At 42.6% G+C, this 22256-nt stretch overlaps 1 protein-coding gene across 2 annotated transcripts in view; it reads left to right on the top strand.

Annotated features, from left to right (window-relative positions):
* TEC (tec protein tyrosine kinase) overlaps positions 1–22256 on the top strand; it is a 131467-nt gene that overhangs the window by 75034 nt on the left and 34177 nt on the right. For both annotated transcript variants that reach the window (XM_003128960.6, XM_013978655.3), the window contains exon 3: positions 19854–19958. In XM_003128960.6, the coding sequence (XP_003129008.1) occupies positions 19854–19958 (105 nt within the window). The remainder of the gene's footprint in view (positions 1–19853; positions 19959–22256) is intronic.

Genomic DNA, 22256 nt, shown 5'->3' with positions numbered 1-22256 from the left:
ACCTGTCATTTCCCAGCTCTGACATTGAGCAGTGGATAAAACTCTGAGTCTTAGTTTCTTTAATCTGTAAATGGACAAAATACCTACCCTGCAAGACCATTTGTATGAATACAGAGTATTTCACTCTTCTGTTTGATCCAAAAAACACTTTAAGAAAGAAGATACTTCTACTTGAAAAAGAGACAGTGGAGTTCCCTGGTGACCCAGCAGTTAAGGATCTGGCATTGTCACTGCTGCGGTGTGGATTACTGCTGTAGTATGGGTTTGATCTCTGGCTCAGGAAATTCCTCATGCCATGGGCGTGGCCAAAAACCCCAGAAACCATGGAAAACATTATCCTTTTTATCATTTCCTGGTCATCCTGAATGCACATCCTTTTGTACAGTGAAAATAAAGATTGCCATCTGGACTTAGGAAAAGAGGGCTTTGGGATGTTTTGATAGGTTGTTGTTATGTTTTAATTTACCAAATACTTCTATAGTGCTTACTGTCTGTCATGGTCTTATGTGCTTTGCAAGTATTAACTTCAATCCTCTGAGTTTTATCAGGTAGCTGCAGTTATCATTCCCATTTTATAAATGGGGAAACTGGAGGACAGGGAGGTTGAGTACCTCATCCAAGGTTGTAGAGCCAGGGCAAGGCAGAGCCAGGAATCTAGCCGAGGCCATCTGATTCATGCGTAAGGATCAGACTGACAGTAATTTTAGAACAAGAATTAGCCATAAAGAAAGCCTAAGAAATTTGTAAAAGTGTGTCTTGGTAATGCTACTCTTATACTTTGAAGGGAGAGAAATTTTTTGCCAAGGTGCTCTCTGCTGTTGTGTGTTGAGGCTGTGGGTTACCAGAGATCAACTCTTTGTAACGTAAAAAGGAAGTGCTAATATAGTTGCTTGCTGATTCAGTATTGGTTTTATACTGTAAGACAGAGCTAAAATAGCCGCAAAGGGCAAAAATAGTACAGTCACATGAAGCATCAACCATCTTTTTTAACAACAGAATTATCAGACCCATGAAGTAAAGGTTAATCTCTTTTTGGGGGGTGAAAAGAGTGAATTTTGGTAGATACTAGCATTTCTGTTATATCCACCTGTAATTTTAGGGAACCAATATTTGTCATGACCCAAGGAAGAATCTCATTCAAGCCATTTTATGTTCAAAGACAGTCTATTTTTTTCTCTTTTCTTTTCTTTTCTTTTCTTTTTTTGTCTTTTTAGGTATGCACCCAACATATGGAGTTACCAGGCTAGGGGTCTAATTGGAGCTATAGCCGCCAGCCTACACCACAGCCACAGCAACCCAGGATCCAAGCTGCATCTTCAACCTATACCACAGGTCACAGCAACGCCGGATCCTTAACCTGCTGAGCAAGGCCAGGGATCAAACCTTCATCCTTATGGATACTAGTCAGATTTGTTTCCGCTGAGCTGCGACAGGAACTTCTGACACAGTCACATTTTTTTTTTTTTTGCTTTTTAGGGCGGGACCCGTGGTATATGGAGGTTCCCAGGCTAGGGGTTGAGTCGGAGCTACAGCTGCCGCCTGTGCCACAGCCACAGCAACAAGGGATCCAATCCATGCCTGCGATCTACACCACATCTCATGGCAACACTGGCTCCTTAACCCACTGATGGAAGCCAGGGATTGAATCCACAACCTCATGGATCCTAGTCAGGTTCCTTAACTTCTGAGCCACAAAGGGAACTCCCCAGCACAGTCAAATTTGACATCAGTTCTCAGAAGATTTTTCTTGGAGTCAAGAAGGTAGGTATGAGGGTCTTTCCATTACTAGAGCTAATGGCTTGTTTTTTATTTTCCCAAAGGACTAATATTGTTTAAAAAGTAATATTGATAGCTAAATTTATGGAGCATTTACCATTTGTCATGTTTCCAAGAGTGAAATATAAATTGACGCTTTAATTCCTACAACAAACTTAGGAAGTTGCAGTGCTCTTATTCATCCCATAATGTAGCTGAAGAAGCTGAAGCTCAGAGAGGTTCAGTACCTTGTCCAAGGAGACACAACACGTTAAGTGGTAGAGCTGGGATCAGAACGCAGGCGTTCTGGCTCCCGAGTCATTGCTCTTAAGTAATCAGTTCTCTGTAGAGTCCTGCTGGTTCTTAGTTTAATGAGATGTAAGATATAAAAAACAAAGTGAAAATGGTTTGTCCTTTTATTTTTCAAGAGCTACCCAGGTTTCTTCCTCCAAAGAAGAATAGCATACCAAGGAACAGAGCCTGGCTGCGTTTTTTGTTTTTAACGGCCTGGGCCCTTACATGCCAAAATATAATCATTTAAGGTCATGGTTCCTTATCGCCTTGAAGATTAAATGTGACTTCTTAGCCTTATGTTCAGACCCCTTCGTAATATGGTCCCTTCTTACCCTCACCGCCTCCTCTCCTGCCTCTTGGCACCTGTCCTGCTCAGTACATCTGAACACGCTGGTTCCCTGACCTCCCTGGCTGCCATGCTCTTTTTTTGACCACACACCTTGGCTTATGATGTTCTGGTGGTCGGTCATTCTCTTTTCTCCTTTCTTGGAAAACTCTTATTCGTGATTCAGGGCTTAGCTCAGAGAGGCACTTCCTCCCTGCAGCCTTCTCCGTCTCTTCTTCTAGAAGAGTTAACTTCTTCCTTTGCATCCCACTGCATTTTCTTCCAGAAAGAACTTTCCACACTGCCTTAGGAATAATCATCTCTCCCTAGCCAGCTGGAAACTCCTGAGAACAGGAGCAGGTGCTACCTAAATGTTGACTTTAAGAGCTGGAGGGGTGAGGAGGAGGGAATGGAAAGGTACAAGGACCTGTGAGTTAATTCCAGACATTGTTTAATATTCTCTGGATGGAGGGTAAGACTTTTTGATTTGGGGACGTACACTATTCAGTGTGACCTATTTCCTTCCATAACAAGGGATGAAAAATTTACAAAGGGCAGCATTTACAATCATGATATCCATGAAATGTGCAACAGTGAAACAACTATCAACTTGGCAATGGAAATAGTATAACTTAAAAGAATTGCTGGAATGAACCCAACTAGTGTCTGTGAGGATGCGGGTTTGATCGTTGGCTTCAAGGGGTCAGGGATCCGGCATTGCTGTGAGTTGTGGTGTAGGTCACAGGTGTGGCGTGGATCCCATGTTGCTGTGACTTTGGTGTAGGCCGGCAACTGTAGCTCTCTGATTTGACCTCTAGCCTGGAATCTTCCATATGCCTTGAGTGTGACCCTAAAAAGCAGGAAAAAAAGAATTGCTATTAATTGCTATTTTTCTAGGTTAACTGGCTGATTTTTTTTTTTTTTTGTCTTTTTTTTGTCTGTTGTTGTTGTTTTTGCTATTTCTTGGGCCGCTCCCGCGGCATATGGAGGTTCTCAGGCTAGGGGTCGAATCGGAGCTGTAGCCACCGGCCTACGCCAGAGCCACAGCAACTCGGGATCCGAGCCGCGTCTGCAACCTACACCACAGTTCACGGCAATGCCAGATCGTTAACCCACTGAGCAAGGCCAGGGACCGAACCCGCAACCTCATGGTTCCTAGTCGGATTCGTTAACCACTGCGCCACGACGGGAACTCCATGGCTGATGTTTTAATTTGCTTAGTTACATCTAATTCTACACCAAATATTGATTGAGTTCCCACCAAGCTGGGTGCTAATGGTGATCACGCCCAAGGGACACTGTTCCTCTGCCTGTTATAGGTGTCAGGTATCCAACAAGAGTCTCACAAATAATAACTGCATTTATAATTATAAAAGTTAGAAAGAGTACCGGCTGCCTTTATTTCAGAGTGTGAGGTATATGAGCAGGACCAACTTGTTCTAAAGGTACAAAAGGTATTAAATTGAGCCATCTGAAATTACCAGTATTTGATCATTTCTGCTTATAAAAATGGCAATTGCTTCTGGTTTGACCTACTATTACCTTAGTGAGTTGATGAAAAAAGCCACCTCTCTTTCTGAATCCACTTAAAAGCCCATGCTTGGTAATATGGAGGTTTCAGATATACTCACTGAAGTTGCTACAGTAACTCCTACAAGTTCCTTGAAAGCCTCCCAAGGCAACTTGCTGTCTATGTGGTGCGATGTGGTTCTGATCCATACGGAAGGGATGGGGGGAGGTAAGGAAGGAAAATTGAACAGGAAGGCCCCCGTCGCAGGTGCTGGTGGGCTTGTGGTGAGTATAGCCTGGCTTTTGGGCTGTGGGGATCTTGTATATGGCATTGGGGAGCATCTCTTGGAATGGCCTTATATTCTGCAACATGGATTATTATTATTATTATTTTTTTTGGATTTTTGCTATTTCTTTGGGCCGCTCCCGAGGCATATGGAGGTTCCCAGGCTAGGGGTTGAATCGGAGCTGTAGCCTCCAGCCTACGCCAGAGCCACAGCAACGCGGGATCCGAGCCGCGTCTGCAACCTACACCACAGCTCACCGGCAACGCCGGATCGTTAACCCACTGAGCAAGGGCAGGGACCGAACCCACAACCTCTTGGTTCCTAGTCGGATTCGTTAACCACTGCGCCACGACGGGAACTCTTATTTTATTTTTTTTATTTTTTAACATGGATTCTTTTTTAACTAGACTACTTGAGAGTTAATGGCATTAGCAACAGCAGACTAAGAAGGGATGAGCGATTTAATTATGGCCCCCAGCTGTGAGAGACAATAAAGTGTATTGCAGCCTAGAGTTCTGTATCTTCTTCATTCGCCCTTGGTCAGTTGCTTTAACGTCAGTTCCCCATTTACCCAGTTGTAAAATGCAAATGCTAAATAACTCAGTCCTTCAGAATCAGTAGTTCTATAATTACGAAGTACCTGGAGATTGATGGATGCGGGGAGCTGTGTAAACATGGCCTCTAAGAGCACCGTATGAACATCAGGGATGGTGCAGTATTCTGCTGAATCCAGTGTACACGTTGCCAAATAAGGGTAGTTACAGCTTGATTAGTAGCAGTTAAGTAATGTGCCCATCTCTACCTTGTGCCAGTTTATAATAAGCCCTTCTTGTAGTCTCTCTCCAAATTTTTCCAAGTGGATCCAACTACAACTTTGCTCAGGATTTTTAAAAAATGAGATGGGGGCGTTCCCATCATGGTGCCGTGGAAACAAATCCGACTAGGAACCACGAGGTTTCGGGTTTGATCCCTGGCCTTGCTCAGTGGGTTAAGGATCTGCCATTGCTATGAGCTGTGGTGTAGATTGCAGACACGGCTCGGATCCTGTGTTGCTGTGGCTGTGGTGTAGGCTGGCAGCAACAGCTCCGATTCGACCCCTAGCCTGGGAACCTCCATATGCTGTGGGTGTAGCCCTGAAAACACAAAAGACAAAAATTAAAAAATAGCAATAGTAATAAAGTAGGACTTTGAAAAAAATGGGATGGGAAGAGGTGTTTTTTAAACTCGTATTATGGAAAGTTGTAAACATACTGGAGTAGAAGAAATAGTACAGTGACCCCCATGTATGCAGCACTCAGCCAAATAATCGTGAGTCATTCTCCCCCTCAACCTCCACTGCCTTGTAGCATCTGCCCCACTCGCATTATCTTGTAGAAATCACATCATTTGACACAGAGTCCTCACCTTAATACCGTCACCACATCTCAAAACATATCAGCAGAACTTTGTTGATATCATCAAGCGTATCCGGTTAGTGGAAGACATTTTAAAAATAATTTTATCTGTAGAATGTTCCCAGATAAGAGGTTGTGCTACCAGAGTTTTTTGTAAGTTGATTCATTGTACCATAAAGTGAATATTCCTATAGAAACCACAGTAGAAGCAGTGATTGGCACCCAGAAACCCATGGAACTAGGCAGTTCTGCACATTTCTCTTTGAATAACTTACTGTGGGCAGAATTGATGGGCCGTTCATCTTCTCTTATGAGAGCCCTTGCTCTAAGATATGTTCTTTTTCTCTTTCTTACTAGTGTTTTCATGGTGATTCCTTCTTTCCATGTCCTCCCCCACCCCCTCCTTCTTCACCCTGACTCCCACAGGTCCCACTAGAGGCAAAAGGAAGGAATTTTTCCCAGCACAACTGGTTATTTTTAGTGGGGGCAGGGAAAGAGGGATGTTTCATGTTCAGGGGCAGCCAGCAGTCTGGGGAAGCTGCCGTAACATGCAGTTGAATATTTTAAAGGTATTTAGAAAACAAACAGCAGGGTGATTCCTTTAACACTGGAGAGAACTAGAGAAATATTGTAGAGGGTCCAGCGGAAGCTTATTTAAAGACCAGGTTAATGCTCTGATTTTGCAGGACCCTAGCTAGCAAAGCTCGGTTCATTTTCGAAGAAATCGTTATCTCCAAATCATACTTGTATGCAAACACCTTTGCAGCCCTCTGACATCAGATAAACAGAGAGGAGAGTTTTTTCTTAGTGGAGGACCCGGTCGGCTGTGGACAGTGTGGAGGTGACGTTTGCAAGAAGGTGTGAGCCTCCCAAGTTTTCCCTTGCCTGGAAACCCAGTCCTGCCTCTAAGTCACAGGTCAGCCTCCAAAGGTGAAGCTGTGGGGCACTTGCCACAGGGTTTTCTCACTCCCCGGGCTGTCATTTCTCTGGATTATCACTTCATCAATCAATTTGGCCATGACGGGGATACTGGGCCTAGGGGTGGAAATTGTGCCCCTACTTATGCTGCGGTTGGAGGTTCACACCACGTGTAAAAGCCACAGAGTTTGCCTTGTATGGTTGCGTTACCAGCTGCCCCTGTCACCCACTACCTATCCTGGTAACTGAATTTTCCGTTTTGCCCTGTTTGCTATCTGTAATGCTCCCCCACCAGAAATTCACAAAGCTTATCATCCCCAAGTTCCTTTTGACAAGAAATCATCTTTGTGTGATTCTGGTTATTTCCACTTTCATAAAGATGTCAAGTGTCATTAAAAAACAAAACAAAACAAAACAAAAAACCTGAGCACACAAAGTGCCCACTGGGAAGCCTCAGAACTGTACACACACACACACACACACACACACACACACACACACACACACGCACACACAGTCCCTGGTATAGAAGCAAAGTTCTACTAGTCCCTCTTAACCATAGAAACCCAAGAACTGAGACCTTCCTTCTTTTTCTTTTCCCTCTTCCCTCCTCTTCTGCTATGTAACCAGCCAAACAAATGGCAGAGATTTGCAGAGACGTATCTCGTGATTATCATCTCTGTGGTTGAGGAGGGCGTCCCTTGACACAGTTGTGTGTGTCTCTGAGGATGGTAACGTGACAGCTGCTCTCTTCATTGGTATTCACACAAGCAACAAAACGCTTTGATTGAACAAGGACGTCTTAGGTCCTGGTGAATTGTGGCATGTGTGTGCCCACCTCGGGTGTCATATGTCTGAGAGAGCAGCAGCAGAAAGAAAGCTAGCTGGAACTTTTCTCTGAAACAGCATAGTCACAAAAAAGTGGTGGCTCTGACTGGCTGTTATGAAATTAGACCTAAGAAAATACTCCTCTCCACTAAGCGGCATCCCCTCCTGTTCACTCATGTCCTCATTCATTCATGCACTTATTTAAAAAGTCACTGCACGTCTGCCATGCCCCAGGTGCCAGGGAGGAGGTGGGTGTGTCTTCACTGACCTTCTGTTTGGTGACCTTTACCATTCATGCCTTGAAGAAGAGAGTGAGAAGAAAGGAAGAAAGAGGAGGGTCCCAGCTTGGGGGGAAGGTATAAAATTAATTGTATTTATTAACCAGCAATTCTTTAGTACTGGATGAATGGGGTGGCTGGATGAGTTGTTTCTAAACCTAAGTGAGAGCCTTCACTTAAATGAGAGCTGCTTGATTGCCTACTTCTGGCCCATTTTAAACTGAGGGTATTTTGCTTAATTTTTATACCTATTTTATTCTTTTGTTGTTGTTGGTTTTTCTTTTTTAAGTCTATGATTTAGAACACTAAATTGTTTCTTAGTTTCCAAAAATTTCTTAGTGGTCCCTGAAGGCAGGTGCCATATATATATGTATAATTACAATATAAATATATAATATAATATACAATATTATATTATCTGTTAATAAAATATACATATTATTTTATTATATATTTGTGTTGTTTATATTATATACTATATATGTATATAGTATATATTATATTTATTAGCTCTATTGAGATTATAATCAAGGTATATAATATATATTATATATGATTATATTATGTATTATACATATTATCTCTATTGAGGTTATAATGAAGATATAGTAAACTGCATATATTTGAATTATACTACTTGAGGAGTTTTGACATATGTGTACACTTGTGAAACCATCACTATAATAAAATAATGAACATATCAAACCCGCTCAAAGTTTCCTCAAGCCCTTTTGGGAATTCATGCTTCCTCTTTCATTCCCACTATCCCCAGGTTATCACTGATCTGATTTTTTTGACACCGTATATTAGTTTGCATGGATGAGAGTTTTAGAATAAACTCACACTACATGTACTCCCCCTTTTTAAAAAACTTGCTTCTTTCACCTGGCATATTATTTTGAAATACATCCATTTTTGTATCAATATTGCATTTTGTTTTATTGCTGTGAGTTTCATCGTTCACCTGTTTGAGTTTCCAGTTTTCAGCTAATACAAATAAAGCTGCTCTGAACATTCTTGTACAAATCTTTGTGTGGTCAGATGCTTTCATTTCTCTTGGGTAAACACAGTGGCCAGGTTTTAAAATCTCCGCATCTCCTGTGCTTAGCACTTTTGTTAGCATGTTGTGCATACTCAGCAAATATTGCCCTATGTGGTCACTAGACTTTTCCTGCACTTCTGTGATAATTGATAGATAGGACCTAATTATTTTAAAAAACAGTGTCTTAAAATTTTGTTGTGTTTCAAGAGAAAGAGTGCTTTGGTTACTATTGTGTTTCCCTAGTTTGTTCTGTGGTATTTTATGCACTACAGTTAAGCTTAATTTATCTATGCTTTTATTTTTTGATTTCTTGGATTATTCATCTAGAGAAATTCAGAGAGTGTTGTAATGTTACCTGAAGACACAAGGTAAAAGCCAGTAAAATTTGTAAAAGGTCTCTATTAAATCCTTTGTTCTTGATGAATTCTATAACAATTAGAAATTATGTGGTTGAAAAAAAATTAAGGATCTATTTTTGGGAAATAAGAATTGAAATGCTGAAACATTTTAGAACTCTTTTATGTAAAGGCCAAAAAAATTATACTAAGTAACATGTTAGTGATTGCAATGGGCCAGACATTATTATGCTGAGTGCTTTATGAGCATATCAGAATTAATCCTTGGAGTTCCCTTTGTGGCTCAGGGTTTAACAAACCTGACTAGGATCCATGAGGATGCAGTTTTGATCCCTGGCTCAGTGGGTTCAGGATCCAGCGTTGCCATGAACTGTGGTGTGTAGGTCATAGTGGAGGCTTGGATCTGGCTTTGCTGTGGCTCTGGTGTAGGCTGGTAGCTGTAGCTCTGATTCGACTCCTAGCCTGGGAACTTTCACATGCCATGGGTGTGGCCCTAAAAAGCAAAAAAAAAAAAAAAGAAGAAGAAGAAAAAAAAATTAAACCTCTTAATAATCTAGGAGAAAGGTTATTTTAATATCCCATTTTACAAATGAAGAAATGGAGACTAAACGAGGTTAATTAATTTGCATATGCCCTCAGAGCTGGCATTTCAGTGCAGGTCTGTGTGAGGATTGAAGGTGTACTCTCAGCTGTTGAGACCTCTTGACTCTGCTGTGTTAAAATATTGAATAATACTCAAAGTATTGTGGTGCATTCAATACATTTTTTAAAAGTCCATGTAGGGGAGTTTCCATCGTGGCGCAGTGGAAACAAATCCGACGGGGAACCATGAGGTTGCGGGTTCGATCCCTGGCCTCGCTCAGTGGGTTAAGGATCCGACATTGCCGTGAGCTGTGGTGTGGGTTGCAGACGCAGCTTGGATCTGGTGTTGCTGTTGCTGTGGCTGTGGTGTAGGCCGGTGGCTATAGCTCCGATTTGACCCCTGGCCTGGGAACCTCCATATGTTGCGGGTGCGGGCCTGAAATGACAAAAGACAAAAAAATAAAAATGAAACAAAAAAAAAATTAAAAAAAAAAAAGTCCATGTAGGTAAAGAGAGTCTAGTTGATTGTACACATTATATACACATATTTTTCTAAACGTTAATCAACTGACTTTATATTTAAAGTCACTTTTTATTCTCTCCCATCACCAGGGTTGGCAATGCTCTTAGGTGGATTGAAATAGCCAGTCCTTTTTATCTTGTACAGTGGAATTGCTCCCCATTGTCTCTCGAATTTGTGGCTGTTTGGCACCCTGTTGATCCATCAGGCCCAAGATAATGCTTTGTCTGTGATTGCTTTTCTATTTCTTGCCAGAAACTTAAAATAACTATTGACTGGGAACTGTCATTTGTCCTCTTAGGGCATCAAAGTGGTTGGTGCATGTGTCTTATTTCTTGCCTTGATTACAAGATTTCTGCAGATAAGAAGTATATCCCATATTTATTTTTTTTTTGCATGTCTTAATATTTTTATTTTTTTCTATTATAGTTAGTATACAGAGTTCTGTCAATTTTCTACTATACAACAAAGTGATGCAGTCACACATATGTATACATTCTTTTTCTCACATTATCCTCCATCATAAGTGACTAGAGATAGTTCCCAGTGCTACACAGCTTATCCATCTCATTGCTCTTCCACTCCAAAGGCAATAGTTTGCATCTATGAACCCCGGATTCCCAGTCCATCCCACTGCCTCCCCCTTGGCAACCACAAGTCTGTTCTCCAGGTCCATCAGTTTCTTTTTTGTGGAAAGGTTCATTTGTTCCATGTATTAGATTCCAGATGTAAGTGATATCATATGGTATTTGTCTTTTTCTTTCTGACTTACTTCACTTAGCCTGAGAGTCTCTAGCTCCATTCATGTTGCTGCAAGTGGCATTATTTTGTTTAGTTTTGTCTTTTTGCCTTTTCTAGGGCCACAACCACGGCATAGGGAGGTTCCCAGGCTAGGGGTCTAATCAGAACTGTAGCCACCGGCCTTCGCCACAGACACAGCAACGCCAGATCCAAGCCGCGTCTGCGACCTACACCACAGCTCACGGCAACGCTGGAGCAAGGCCAGGAATCGAACCTGCAACTTCATGGTTCCTAGTCGGATTCGTTAGCCACTGAGCCACGACGGAAACTCCTTTGTTCTTTTTTTATGGCTGAGTAGTATCCCATATTTCTTTAGTTCTTGTTGAAGAGGTTTCTGATATCACATTAGCTTAAAATTTTGAAGTTATGTAGGAATTTGTCTCTCAGTAAAATTTCCAAATGATGGAGTTCCCATTGTGGCTCAGTGGTTAACAAATCCGACTAGGAACCATGAGGTTGCAGGTTCGATCCCTAGCCTTGCTCAATGGGTTAAGGATCTGGTGTTGCTGTGGCTGTGGTGTAGGCTGGCGGCTGCAGCTCCAATTAGACCCCTAGGCTGCTGTGGGTGCAGCCCTAAAAAGAGAAAAAAAAATTTGTTTTTCCAAATGAACCTAAGAAGAACATTTGAGTGACATGTGAGAGTAAGAGAGCTTTATTAATCTGGGGGTGACACATCCATCATAATCTAGCATAGAATGTGACTCTCTGGCCTTCTGTTCCAGGGCTTAGTGCTTGGGTGTGGCAATTAGTGGTATTAATTTATGTTAAAAAAAAACCTGAAATGTTTATGCAGCAATGTAATAAACACTCAGCTAGCATTCTAGACTCTATGAAACAAAGCTCCAGATATCCACAGACCTACTCAAATTATAGGACAGTACTTAAGAGAAATGACGTATTTTCATGGTATTGCGCTTGCAGACCTAACTATTAATGCATGTAGTGGTGGGAAACATCCTGATTTTCCATGATGTCTGTCTAGCTTGGTGTGCCAAGTGTACAGTAGGCATTTCACATACTAGATATTGGCCAGGGACTGTCCTCAGATCTGCGTGTGGGAGCCCTTTCTGCCACTGTGACCCAGTTTCAAATTTCCTACTGGTGTTTTTGCTTCTGATATTTTTGGAGAAGTGGGGTGGCATAGTGGTTATTGGAAGGCTTCAGTGAGTTAATCTGTGAAAACCCACGGGACAGTATTTGGCACACGGTGATGCATGAGTGTTACCTATTATTATGTTTATTATTCAAATAGGGGTTAAAGTAAGTGCTCTGATTTAGTATATTTAAGTCCATGCCAGGGAGTCTCATCATTTTATACTTATGCTGCAAGATTCAGAGCCCAAATCCCCACACTGAATTTCTTATAAGTTCTTAATTCCCAGTAAAATGCTTCCCTACTCTAGGCAGGGAATATATCCAGGTACAGAAGCCAAATGTTGCTCTAAAAATCCAGTTTCTGTATTTATATTTTCTGAATCTTATCAGTAAGGAATATTGAAACCTGCCTGGTAGGGGTGGGAACAAGTAGGCACTTGGGGTTTGTGCAGAAACAGTTGTCTCTGGGGAAAGGTGGCTGCAAATCATTATGTGTTAGGTCCATGGGGTTCTAGCTAAATGTATACCTTTGGATCAACTCTTGTCTCGTGTAAGTCAGTAATCCCAGAGTACTCTTAACTCATGAAGTAGGAGATACACCAGGCAGGCCAGGTGGTGGAGGAAGGCAGCTTTAAGTAACAAAATGTAAGTGACAAATATTAGGGTGCCAAGGTTTCGTTTTTGCTTTCTTCTATTTTTCACTAGAATTTTGTACTTGGTAAAGAGGGGACATTTCATCATAGAATCACCAAGTTGGAAATGACTTCATTTATTTATTCTATTTCTCCCAATCCCAAAAAGGTCTCTATCAAAATTATTCCCAGCATCCACAAGAAAAATGCTATATCCATCCTGAGCTTTTCCTTGTCTCTCCTGATTAACATATCCTGCCGTACTGTCGGTGTTCTTAAGATAAATGGCTGGCTTCTCAAATTCACCAGTAGCCAGCCCTGGATGTTTGTATAAATTTATTAAAAATGTGGTACATACATACAATGTAATACTACTCAGCCATAAAAAAAGGATAAAATAATGCTATTTGCAGCAACATGGATGCAACTAGAGATTCTCATACTAAGTGAAGCAACCCAGAAAGAGAAAGACAAATACCATATGATATCAGTTATATGTGGAATCTAAAATATTGCACAAAAGATCCTGTCTGCAAAACAGAAAGAGGTCTTGGATGTGGAGAGCAGACTTAATGGTTGCTGGGGGGAGGGGGAAGGAGTGGGATGGGGAGGAGTGGGATGGACGGGGAGTTTGGGGTTGGTAGATGCAAATTATTACATTTAGAATGGATAAGCAATGAGATCCTCCTCTACAGCACAGGGAACTATTGCCAGTCTCTTGGGGTAGAAGATGATGGAAGATTGTACGAGAAAAAGAGTATAAGTGTATGACTAGGTTCCTATGCTGTACAGTGGAAGTAGAGACAGCATTGTAAATTGACTATACGCTAATAAAAAAATTAAAAAACAAAAAAATTAATGTAGTGTTATGATTTGATATTTTAGAAGGGAGAAAGTGTTCTGGAAATTAGAGGAAAGCCGTGTACCTTGTAAGACGTGCTGGAGGCAAAATCTCTTTCATCTCATTCCCAGTTCTGTCATTCAGTTGATGTGTGATTTTAAGTTAGTTACATTTCATCTCTCTGTCTAGTTTCTCCATTTGATTTGATTTACATATGGTGAAATGACCATTACTTCATTGTCAAGAGATGTGAGATATACAGTGGATGCACAAGAGAGGGTACACACAACCCACACCCACACACACAGTGTCGCTTATATTTCTTTACCGACTGTCTCAGCAACTACTAAGAGCCACGCAGTTTTTTCAGCTTGGAGGATTCAAAGATGAATAAGAAGGGGTGTTACCTCAATCATGTTTTTTAGTCTAGCGGGCAGCATGAAGGCAGTGGAAACTGCACATGAAAAGGGTAATGACCTTAGATATTTCTTTTGGGGGCTACAATATTAGCAATAATATATAGCATTCTTGAGTAATCATCAAGTAATTTTCTTATTGAAGAGATTCTAAATAGCCTAAATGGAGGACAACAAACTATATATGTCCCCTCTGGTTAATCAGAGTGTGAAAAGCAGGTGCTAAAACACCAGGTGTTAAGAGGGCACATGGCTCTTTCATTAACTCTTAGCTTCCCTGCAGTAAGTCTCTCAATCCTTCCAAACCTTCTCTTGGCCTTTTCTAATCTCCCAGGGTTGCCCTGCTTTTCTGACACACGCATGTGTTAGAATTCTCTTTATCTATAAAGAAAGTGCTAAGTATTTCTGAGTTTGAGCCCCGTATTTTCACCTCCCTCCAAACATTTCCAACTGGTCATCCACTTGGCAACTCAAGCATTTCCCAGCCTGGTGGTCCTCCTGTTCCTTATCATTGCTTCTGGGATGGGTGCTTACTGGCCACTCAGACTCCAAGTCCCTGTGGCTCCCGAACTTCTGCTCTCCGAGTCCCCACATCTCATTGGTCCCAAGGCTGTGTGGACTCAATCTCAAAAACTCTGGCATCCCTGCTGTCCTCACCTTGCTGACTGCCCTTGGCTGTGTTCACAGCCTCACCTGAGCTTTGAGCAGTGTCCTGTCTCCACCCACGCCTCACACTGCCACAGACATGCCTCAACCCAGCCACTCACATTCCCCACTTAAAACGACTTGGAATAAATCCAAACTCCTAAGTCTGGTGTATCAGCCTCTTCCAAATTTGGTCTCAAATAAGGACATTTTGGGGTCCTTTCCTTACACTTCCCCCTGACCCACCCTGAACTTTAGCCACCGTGAATTTCTTTCTGTTCCCTAAAACAGTGCTTTGCTGTTTTTGCCCCCTGAATTCTCTTCTCCACTTGCTCTATAGGAAAACTCCTGCTTAATCTTTAAAAACCAAATCGAAATGTTACTTCCTCCCTGAAACTTCCCCAGCTTCTCCGGGCCCAGTCAGTGTTCCACGCCATCGTATACCATGTGCACACAAGATTTCAGCTTTATTTGATTACAAATCACTCATCTCTTCCCCTTCCGCCTACCCTATCATCATGATCTCCACTCGAGGGAACCCTCAACCTCCTTCCTTAATGTCGAAGCTGCAGCACATGGCTCCGTGCTTGTTCTATGGTCAGTGTTTGCTGGCAAGATAGATGAAATAATGAATGGGCAACTTAAAGGTGAAATTTTATCCTCAAACTTCTTAGCAAAGTATTTGGATGAATAAGCCCAGATATTAATATAGGCCATGAACATATTCTGTAACATGGAACATGCATTTAGGGGGCATAAACCAACCCAGTATACACGTCATCCTACATTTTCCCGTGTAGGTTGACTGGCATCTGACAACTGCTTTTAGTGGCAGAGGCAGGTGGCGAGTGGAGATGAGTGTCTTAGAAGCTGACTCCAGTCTGCTGCTCCGGGGCTAAGAGGTCTGGCAGGTGATAAATGACCCCAGAGCAGAGTCTGGAAAAACTCCATGATGTCAACAGTCATTTTATCCAGGGTTGGGTGGTGGATTAAGGGTCATTTGATTTTCTTTGTGCTGTTAGTGTTTTGTAAGGTTTCTGTGATGAACACATGTGGCTTATTAATAGAAGGGGGACACTCTGGCAGTTTCTTCTGCCCACTAACTGGCCCAGGAGCAGGGTGGGTGGACCTGTCTGACTAGACCCCTTGGCACTGTGTACCAGGTTCTTTACAAGCTGGCCCCTGCTCACCTTTCCATGCTGCCTCATGTACCCTGTGCTTCAGCCACACCAACCTTTTTTTTTGCTACTCATTTATTGTATGTAGCAAACAGTGACAGATATCATATTGCAAGTCAAGTCAAACATTCTGAGCACTTTGCAAACACTAACTCATTGAACTCTCAGAACTATCTAATAGTATCTACTTCATAGATACTGTTGGTTTTTTTTGGGGGGGGTTATTGTCTTTTTTAGGGTCGCACCTGCAGCATATGGAGGTTCCCAGACTAGGGGTCTAATTGGAGCTGTTACTGCTGGCCTACACCACAGCCACAGCACGCCAGATCCAAGCCACATCTGCGACCCACATCACATATCACAGCAATGCCAGATCCTTAACCCACTGAGCGAGGTCAGGAATAGAACCCACAACCTCATGTTTCCTAGTCAGATTCATTTCTGCTGCACCACAATGGGAACTCCAATACTGTTTTGTTTTGCCTTTTTTTTTTCCTGTCTTTTTAGGGCCACACCAAGGCAAATGGAGGTTCCCAGACTAGGGGTCTAATCGGAGCTGTAGTCACCAGCCTACGCCAGAGCCACAGCACGCGGGATCTGAGCCGCATCTGTGATCTACACCACAGCTCACGGCAATGCCGGTTCCTTAACCCACTGAGCAAGGCCAGGGATCAAACCCACAACCTCATGGTTCCTAGTTAAATTTGTTTCCATTGTGTCACAACGAGAACTCCTTGTTTTGCTTTTTAGGGCAGCACTCATGGCATATGGAAGTTCCCAGGCTAGGGGTCTAATCAGAGCTTCAGCTGCCAGCCTACACCACAGCTACAGCAATACAGGATCCAAGCCACGTCTGCAACCTACACCTCAGCTCACAGCGATGCTGGATCCCTAACCCACTGAGCAAGGCCAAGGATCTAACCTGCATCCTCATGAATACTAGTCGGATTTGTTTCCACTGTGCCACAATGGGAGCTCTCTGAAGTAGATACTGTTATTATTCCCATTTTATAGAGGAGACAGCTGAAGTTAGTCTGAAATGTTCTTTTCTTCTCATGTGCTATTTATTCCCTATCGTATTATCAGAATTTCTGTTCTGAAATTATCATACAAGCCTTGGTTCTCCTGTGTTCTCTTAGTGTCTTTTTTATATCTGGTACTTACTACATTGTATAATAGATAGTTACTGCATATGTCTCTCCCACAGATAAACTTATGTAAATTAATTTTCATTCCTACCTTCTGTAAGATGTATCTGATAACACTTGTCTCACAGAGGAGCTGTGAGGAATAAATGGCACAACCTTTGGACTCCGTGCTCAGGAAATGAACTGCCCCCATCTAGACATGGCGCATTCCTTGACCCAGTTGCTGGCACAAGACAGGTGTTGTCCTGGGGGAAATGGAGGAGAAGGGACAGAAGGAAAACTGGGGTGATGCAAAGTCAGGGCTCCTGAGGAAGAAGAGAGTGACAGCATCCCCCAGATGCCTGGAACGGCCAGAGCAGAAGACAGCTGAGTCAAGGCCGTTGGGTTTGGTCATTGGTGGTGTTTTTGAGAATAGCTTTTGCAGCTGGGGCGGTGGTGGGGGCAGATCGCAAGTGGTTGAGGAAGAGTGGGTGGGAAGGAAATGAAGGCTGAGGGTGTAACCCTCTCTCTTTCACAAAGAGCAGAGCAGCGTTGGGGCAGTTGCAGGGCCAGAAGAAGGTTCTTAGTAGAGATGGTGGAGGCCCGCGTGTGTCTATTGGCAGGAGAAGTAAAAGCCTGAGAAGAGCCCGGCCGTGCTCAGAATCTATGTTGACCCCTCAGGGACTTAGCCCCGTGCCTTCTGTCATCCTTTCAGCCGGGGTATCTAAGCATCAGGGGCTTTAGGGTCGGTTGGGATCCTTGGGTCATGTATTTCACCTGTCTGAGCTGCAGTTTCCTCATCTGTAAAATGAGGAGGAGTTTGTGAGCATCGAAAGAAATGACATCTGTTAAGTGCCAACCAACGGCAGAGTCCTTAACTGTTGGGTCCTTTTAATCTTCTCGTAGAAACAGGTGGAGAGGGAAGCACAAAGAGTAAATCTGAAGGTACGTTTGACCTGCAGAAGGAAGAAGTTGGGGTGTGGCCCTGGGGCGGCTCCTGTCTTCACTGCGAAGTAAGGGAAGATGTCCACAGGGTGAGGGGAGTGGGAAGAGCTTGTAATTCTGATGCGGCTGAGGGTCTCCACGGAGGCCACCAGGTTCTTTCTGCTAGAGATATGCGAAAGAACCAAGGACAGCAGTGAAGGCCAGAGGGGACACAGAGAGGATAGTTAGGACTGTTTTGTGACCTTCTGCAGCTAGGCATGCAGGAGTGGGAAAAAGTGTGGATGGAGCTGGGGACTGGCAGAAATGGCAGGGAGGTGTAGGGATTCCTCTGTGTGTGTGTGAGCCAAGAGAGAGACAGACAGGCAGACAGACAGAGGGACAGAGAGAGGATGCACTGGTAAAAGGACAGCCAGAAGAGTCTAGTCAGATGTCAGATGGGAGCTGATGGCCTACGAGGGTTGGCAGGCCTGAAAGTCACATGATGACAGTGAGGATGCAGAGCTAGTTACTGGGAGCAAGATAGGGGTCCCAAAGGTTGTAGCCAGAGCGGAGTTTTGCAGTTTTTGGGTTTTTTTTTTTTTTTTTTTTTTTGGTCTTTTTAGGGCCTCACTCACAGCACATGGAGGTTCCCAGGCTAGGGGTCCAATTGGAGCTACAGCCACAGCAACCGGGGATCTGAGCCGCGTCTGCCACCTGCATCACAGCTCACAGCTACGCTGGATCCTTAACCCACTGAGTGAGGCCAGGGATCAAACCTGCATCCTCATGGATGCTAGTCAGATTGTTTCCACTGAGCCACAACGGAAAGTCCAGTTTCACAGTTTTAGATGAAGGAAACTTGAATGCCCAGGGCCAGGGAATGGCTGGGTCACCTCTCTCCAGCCCCTAAAGTAACCTTAGTTCTTATATAAATTTTTGTGTGGGGTGTATCAGTTAATATTATTCAGTAATTTTTTTAAATGTCTACATTGTATTTGCAATATTTTTTAATGGATAGACTGTATCAAATTGTCTTTGTACATAGTACTTTGTATTCTTTTGGATTTTCCTTTTTGGATTATAGTGCTCAAGGGTATGAATGATTTGGAGGGGTGTATCTTGGTATGTTGTTAGTTACTCCCCATAGGGAGATTTGCAGTGAGTAGGGAAGGAGGGCACTGGGGAAGAAAAAAAAAAAATAGGAAAATTCAATAATGGAGTCTAATGGAGGCTTTCTGTGAACGCCTGTGTCTACTTCTTATCCTCCTTAGTTCAGTGCACGGGAGTGGAGGGTGATACTGGCTGATGTTGAATGCATGGACTTTTGCCTGGTTTGGTTTCCAATACTTTCTCTTTCTCTCTTTCTCCTTTTTTTTTTTTTTTTTTTTTTTGCGTGGGGGTTAGCTGTCATGAAAAAGTTGTGTATCTGAGAAGACAGAATCAAAAGGAGTCTCTTTCTCAATTCCACAGCTTTTGAGGGGAGGGCAAGAACAGAGCAATTTCCTCTTTAGAAATTAAAGGACTAGGAGTTCCCATTGTGGCGCAGCAGAAAAGAATCTGACTAGGAACCATGAGGTTGAGGGTTCAAACCCTGCCCTCGCTCAGTGGGTTAAGGATCGGTGTTGCCATGAGCTGTGGTGTAGGTTGCAGACGCAGCTTGGATCTGGCATTGCATGTCTTGTGGTGTAGGCCAGTGGCTACAGCTTCCATTGGACCCCTAGCCTGGGAACCTCCATATGCCGCAAGTGCGGCTTAAAGGACTTGATTTTTTTTTTTTTTTTTTGCCATACCTGAGGCATGTGGAAGTTCCAGGGCCAAGGATCAAATCCATGCCAGAGCAGTGACCTGAGCTGCTGCAGTGATGCTGGATCCTTAACCCACTGCACCAGAGGGAACCCCAAGACCTAATTCCTTTGATTACATTCATCATGGTGTTAGCATTTTGAATGATTTTAACAATGAGAGGAGACATGATTTAGATAATTATTAAGGAAAGTGTAATGTTTTCCACTGGTGATTTTTTAAAACAAATATTATTCTTAACACTTTATCCTTTAGCTTGTGATTGTAATGGTTCTCCTCCCTCCCTTTTTTTTCTTTTAACAGAAAAAGTACAGAAAGGGATTTATTGATGTGTCAAAAATCAAGTGTGTGGAAATAGTGAAGAATGATGATGGTGTTATTCCCTGTCAAAATAAATATCCATTTCAGGTGAGCTGGCATATTTTTTATGACAGTAAAATTCTGGGCTTTTAGTCGTGCTTTACTCTTTGACAGCAGCGTTTCCTGTCATTGCTTTGTTGGTTGCTTTCCTTCAGCTTTGTCGAAGTATAATTGACACATAAGAATTTTATATATTTATGGTATATACTTTGAAGTTTTGATTTATGTAGACATTGAGAAGTGATTGCCACCATTAAGCCAATTAACATATCCATCACTTCACATAGTTTACCATTTTCTTTCTTCCTTTTTTTTTTTTTTTTTTTCCTGTTTTTTGGTGGGGGCAGTGGTGAGAACACTTGAGATTCACTTTCTTAGCAAATTTCACCGGTACAGTATTGTTAACTCTAGTCAGCATGCTGTGCTTAATTGTTTTATTTTTTATTTTTTGTCTTTTTTAGGGCCACACCCATGGCATCTGAAAGTTCCCAGACTAGGGGTCACAGCCACAGCAATGCCAGATCTGAGCCATGTCTGCGACCTATACCACACCTATGGCAATGCTGGGTCCTTAACCCACTGAGCAAGGCCAGGGCTTGAACCCACGACCTTATGGATCCTTGTCAGGTTTGTTACCACTGAGCCACAACAGGCACTCCGGCGTGCTGTTCTTTAGATCTCTAGAGCTCATGCATCTCCCATCACTAAAACATTGTACCTTTTGACCAGCATCTCCCCATTTCCCCCTCCTACCTGCACCTGGCAGCCACATTTTTTTGCTCTCCGCTTCTCTGAGTTTGTTTAAAATTCCATGTCTAAGATCATGCAATGTTTATCTTTCTGTATTTGGTTTATCTCACTTCGCATGATGTCCTTCAGATTCATCCATGTTGTCACACATGGCAGGATTTTCTTCTTTTTTAAAGTTGAACAAAATCCCTGTATATGTATATAGATAGATAGATAGATAGATAGATATAGATATAGTCTTTATCTGTTTATCTCTCTGTGGACATCTCCATGGGTTCACCAACCCAGAGGCTCTCAGAACCCTCTCCTTCTGGGGATTTCAGAGAGTCTTCATTACATAGGCACGATCGATTGCATCATTGGCCATTGATGATTGAACTCAGTCTGCAGCTCTTCTTCCCTTCCTGGAGGTGAAGGGTAGTGAGACTGAAAGTTCCAATCTTCTCATCCCAGGGTTGGCTTCATTGGCAACAGGCCTCTGTTTCTAGATGTTCTCAAATGTCACTTCATTAGCAGAATAGAAGACACCTTTGTCATTCTCAGCACAGGAAATCCCAAGGGCTTAGGAACTCTGTGCCAAGAACCAGGACAGAGACCAAATAGATACATCTTTTTGTAAACCACAGTATCACAGTTGTGAAAATCACGAGCCAAATGAGGTACATACACCCCGACATCCTTCTTAACTCTTTATCTTTACCTCTCTATCATGTCTCACTTTCTGTCTTGTAATAAAGTATTTCATTCAAGTATTTTTGTATCTTATGTAGTCCCAGCAAAGTGCTAGTTGGATGAATTAATCAATGAGTAGAATATAGTAGTGTTTGTTCTGTGCTGGCAACTGCATTTATTTGATTAAAATAAGTGGGGGGAGTTCCTATTGGCACTCAGCAGGTTAAGGACCTGGCATTGTCTCCATGAGGATGTGGGTTCGATCCCAGGCCTCGTTCAGCGGGTTAAGGATCCGGTGTTGCCTCAGGCTGCAGTGTAGCTTGCAGATGTGGTTTGGATCTGGCATTGCTGTGGCTGTGGCGTAGGCCAGAGGCTGCAGTTCCGATTCAGCCCCTAGCCTGGGAACCTCCATATGTTGTGGGTGCGGCTCTAAAAAGAAAAAAAAAAAAAAAGGGAAGGGATTATCTATTGAATATGGTCGGGAACAGCCATTTATCCATGAGAGAGCTATTTGTGTTCAATCTTGTGGTTGTTGACGTGGTAAAGGGAGGTTTCAAGCTAGAAACCTTTTTAGTCACATCAAAGTGTTTAGAAACATCAAAGTGTTTCTGCCTTGTGATCAACCATTGAGGGTAAAGTGACAGATCTGAGACAAAATTCTTGGATTAGTTTCCCATGCTTAATTGTATAATTAATATTAAAAATAGTAAGAATAAGATTGCCTAGAGTGGATAAGCAATGAGATCCTGCTGTATAGCATGGGGAACTATATACCTAGCCACTTGTGATGGGACATGATGGCGTATAATGTGAGAAAAACAATGTGTGTGTGTATATATGTGTATATATGTGTATGCATATATAGATATACATATATATATATATGGATGGATGGTTGGGTCACTTTGTTGTACAGCAGAAATT

Source organism: Sus scrofa, chromosome 8 (assembly GCF_054392235.1).
Source record: "Sus scrofa isolate SSC_HxYL_T2T_F1_AM1 chromosome 8, Sscrofa_HxYL_maternal_Yorkshire_Landrace_v2.0, whole genome shotgun sequence".
Taxonomy (NCBI): domain Eukaryota; kingdom Metazoa; phylum Chordata; class Mammalia; order Artiodactyla; family Suidae; genus Sus; species Sus scrofa.
This window is presented reverse-complemented; position numbering and strand designations above follow the sequence as displayed.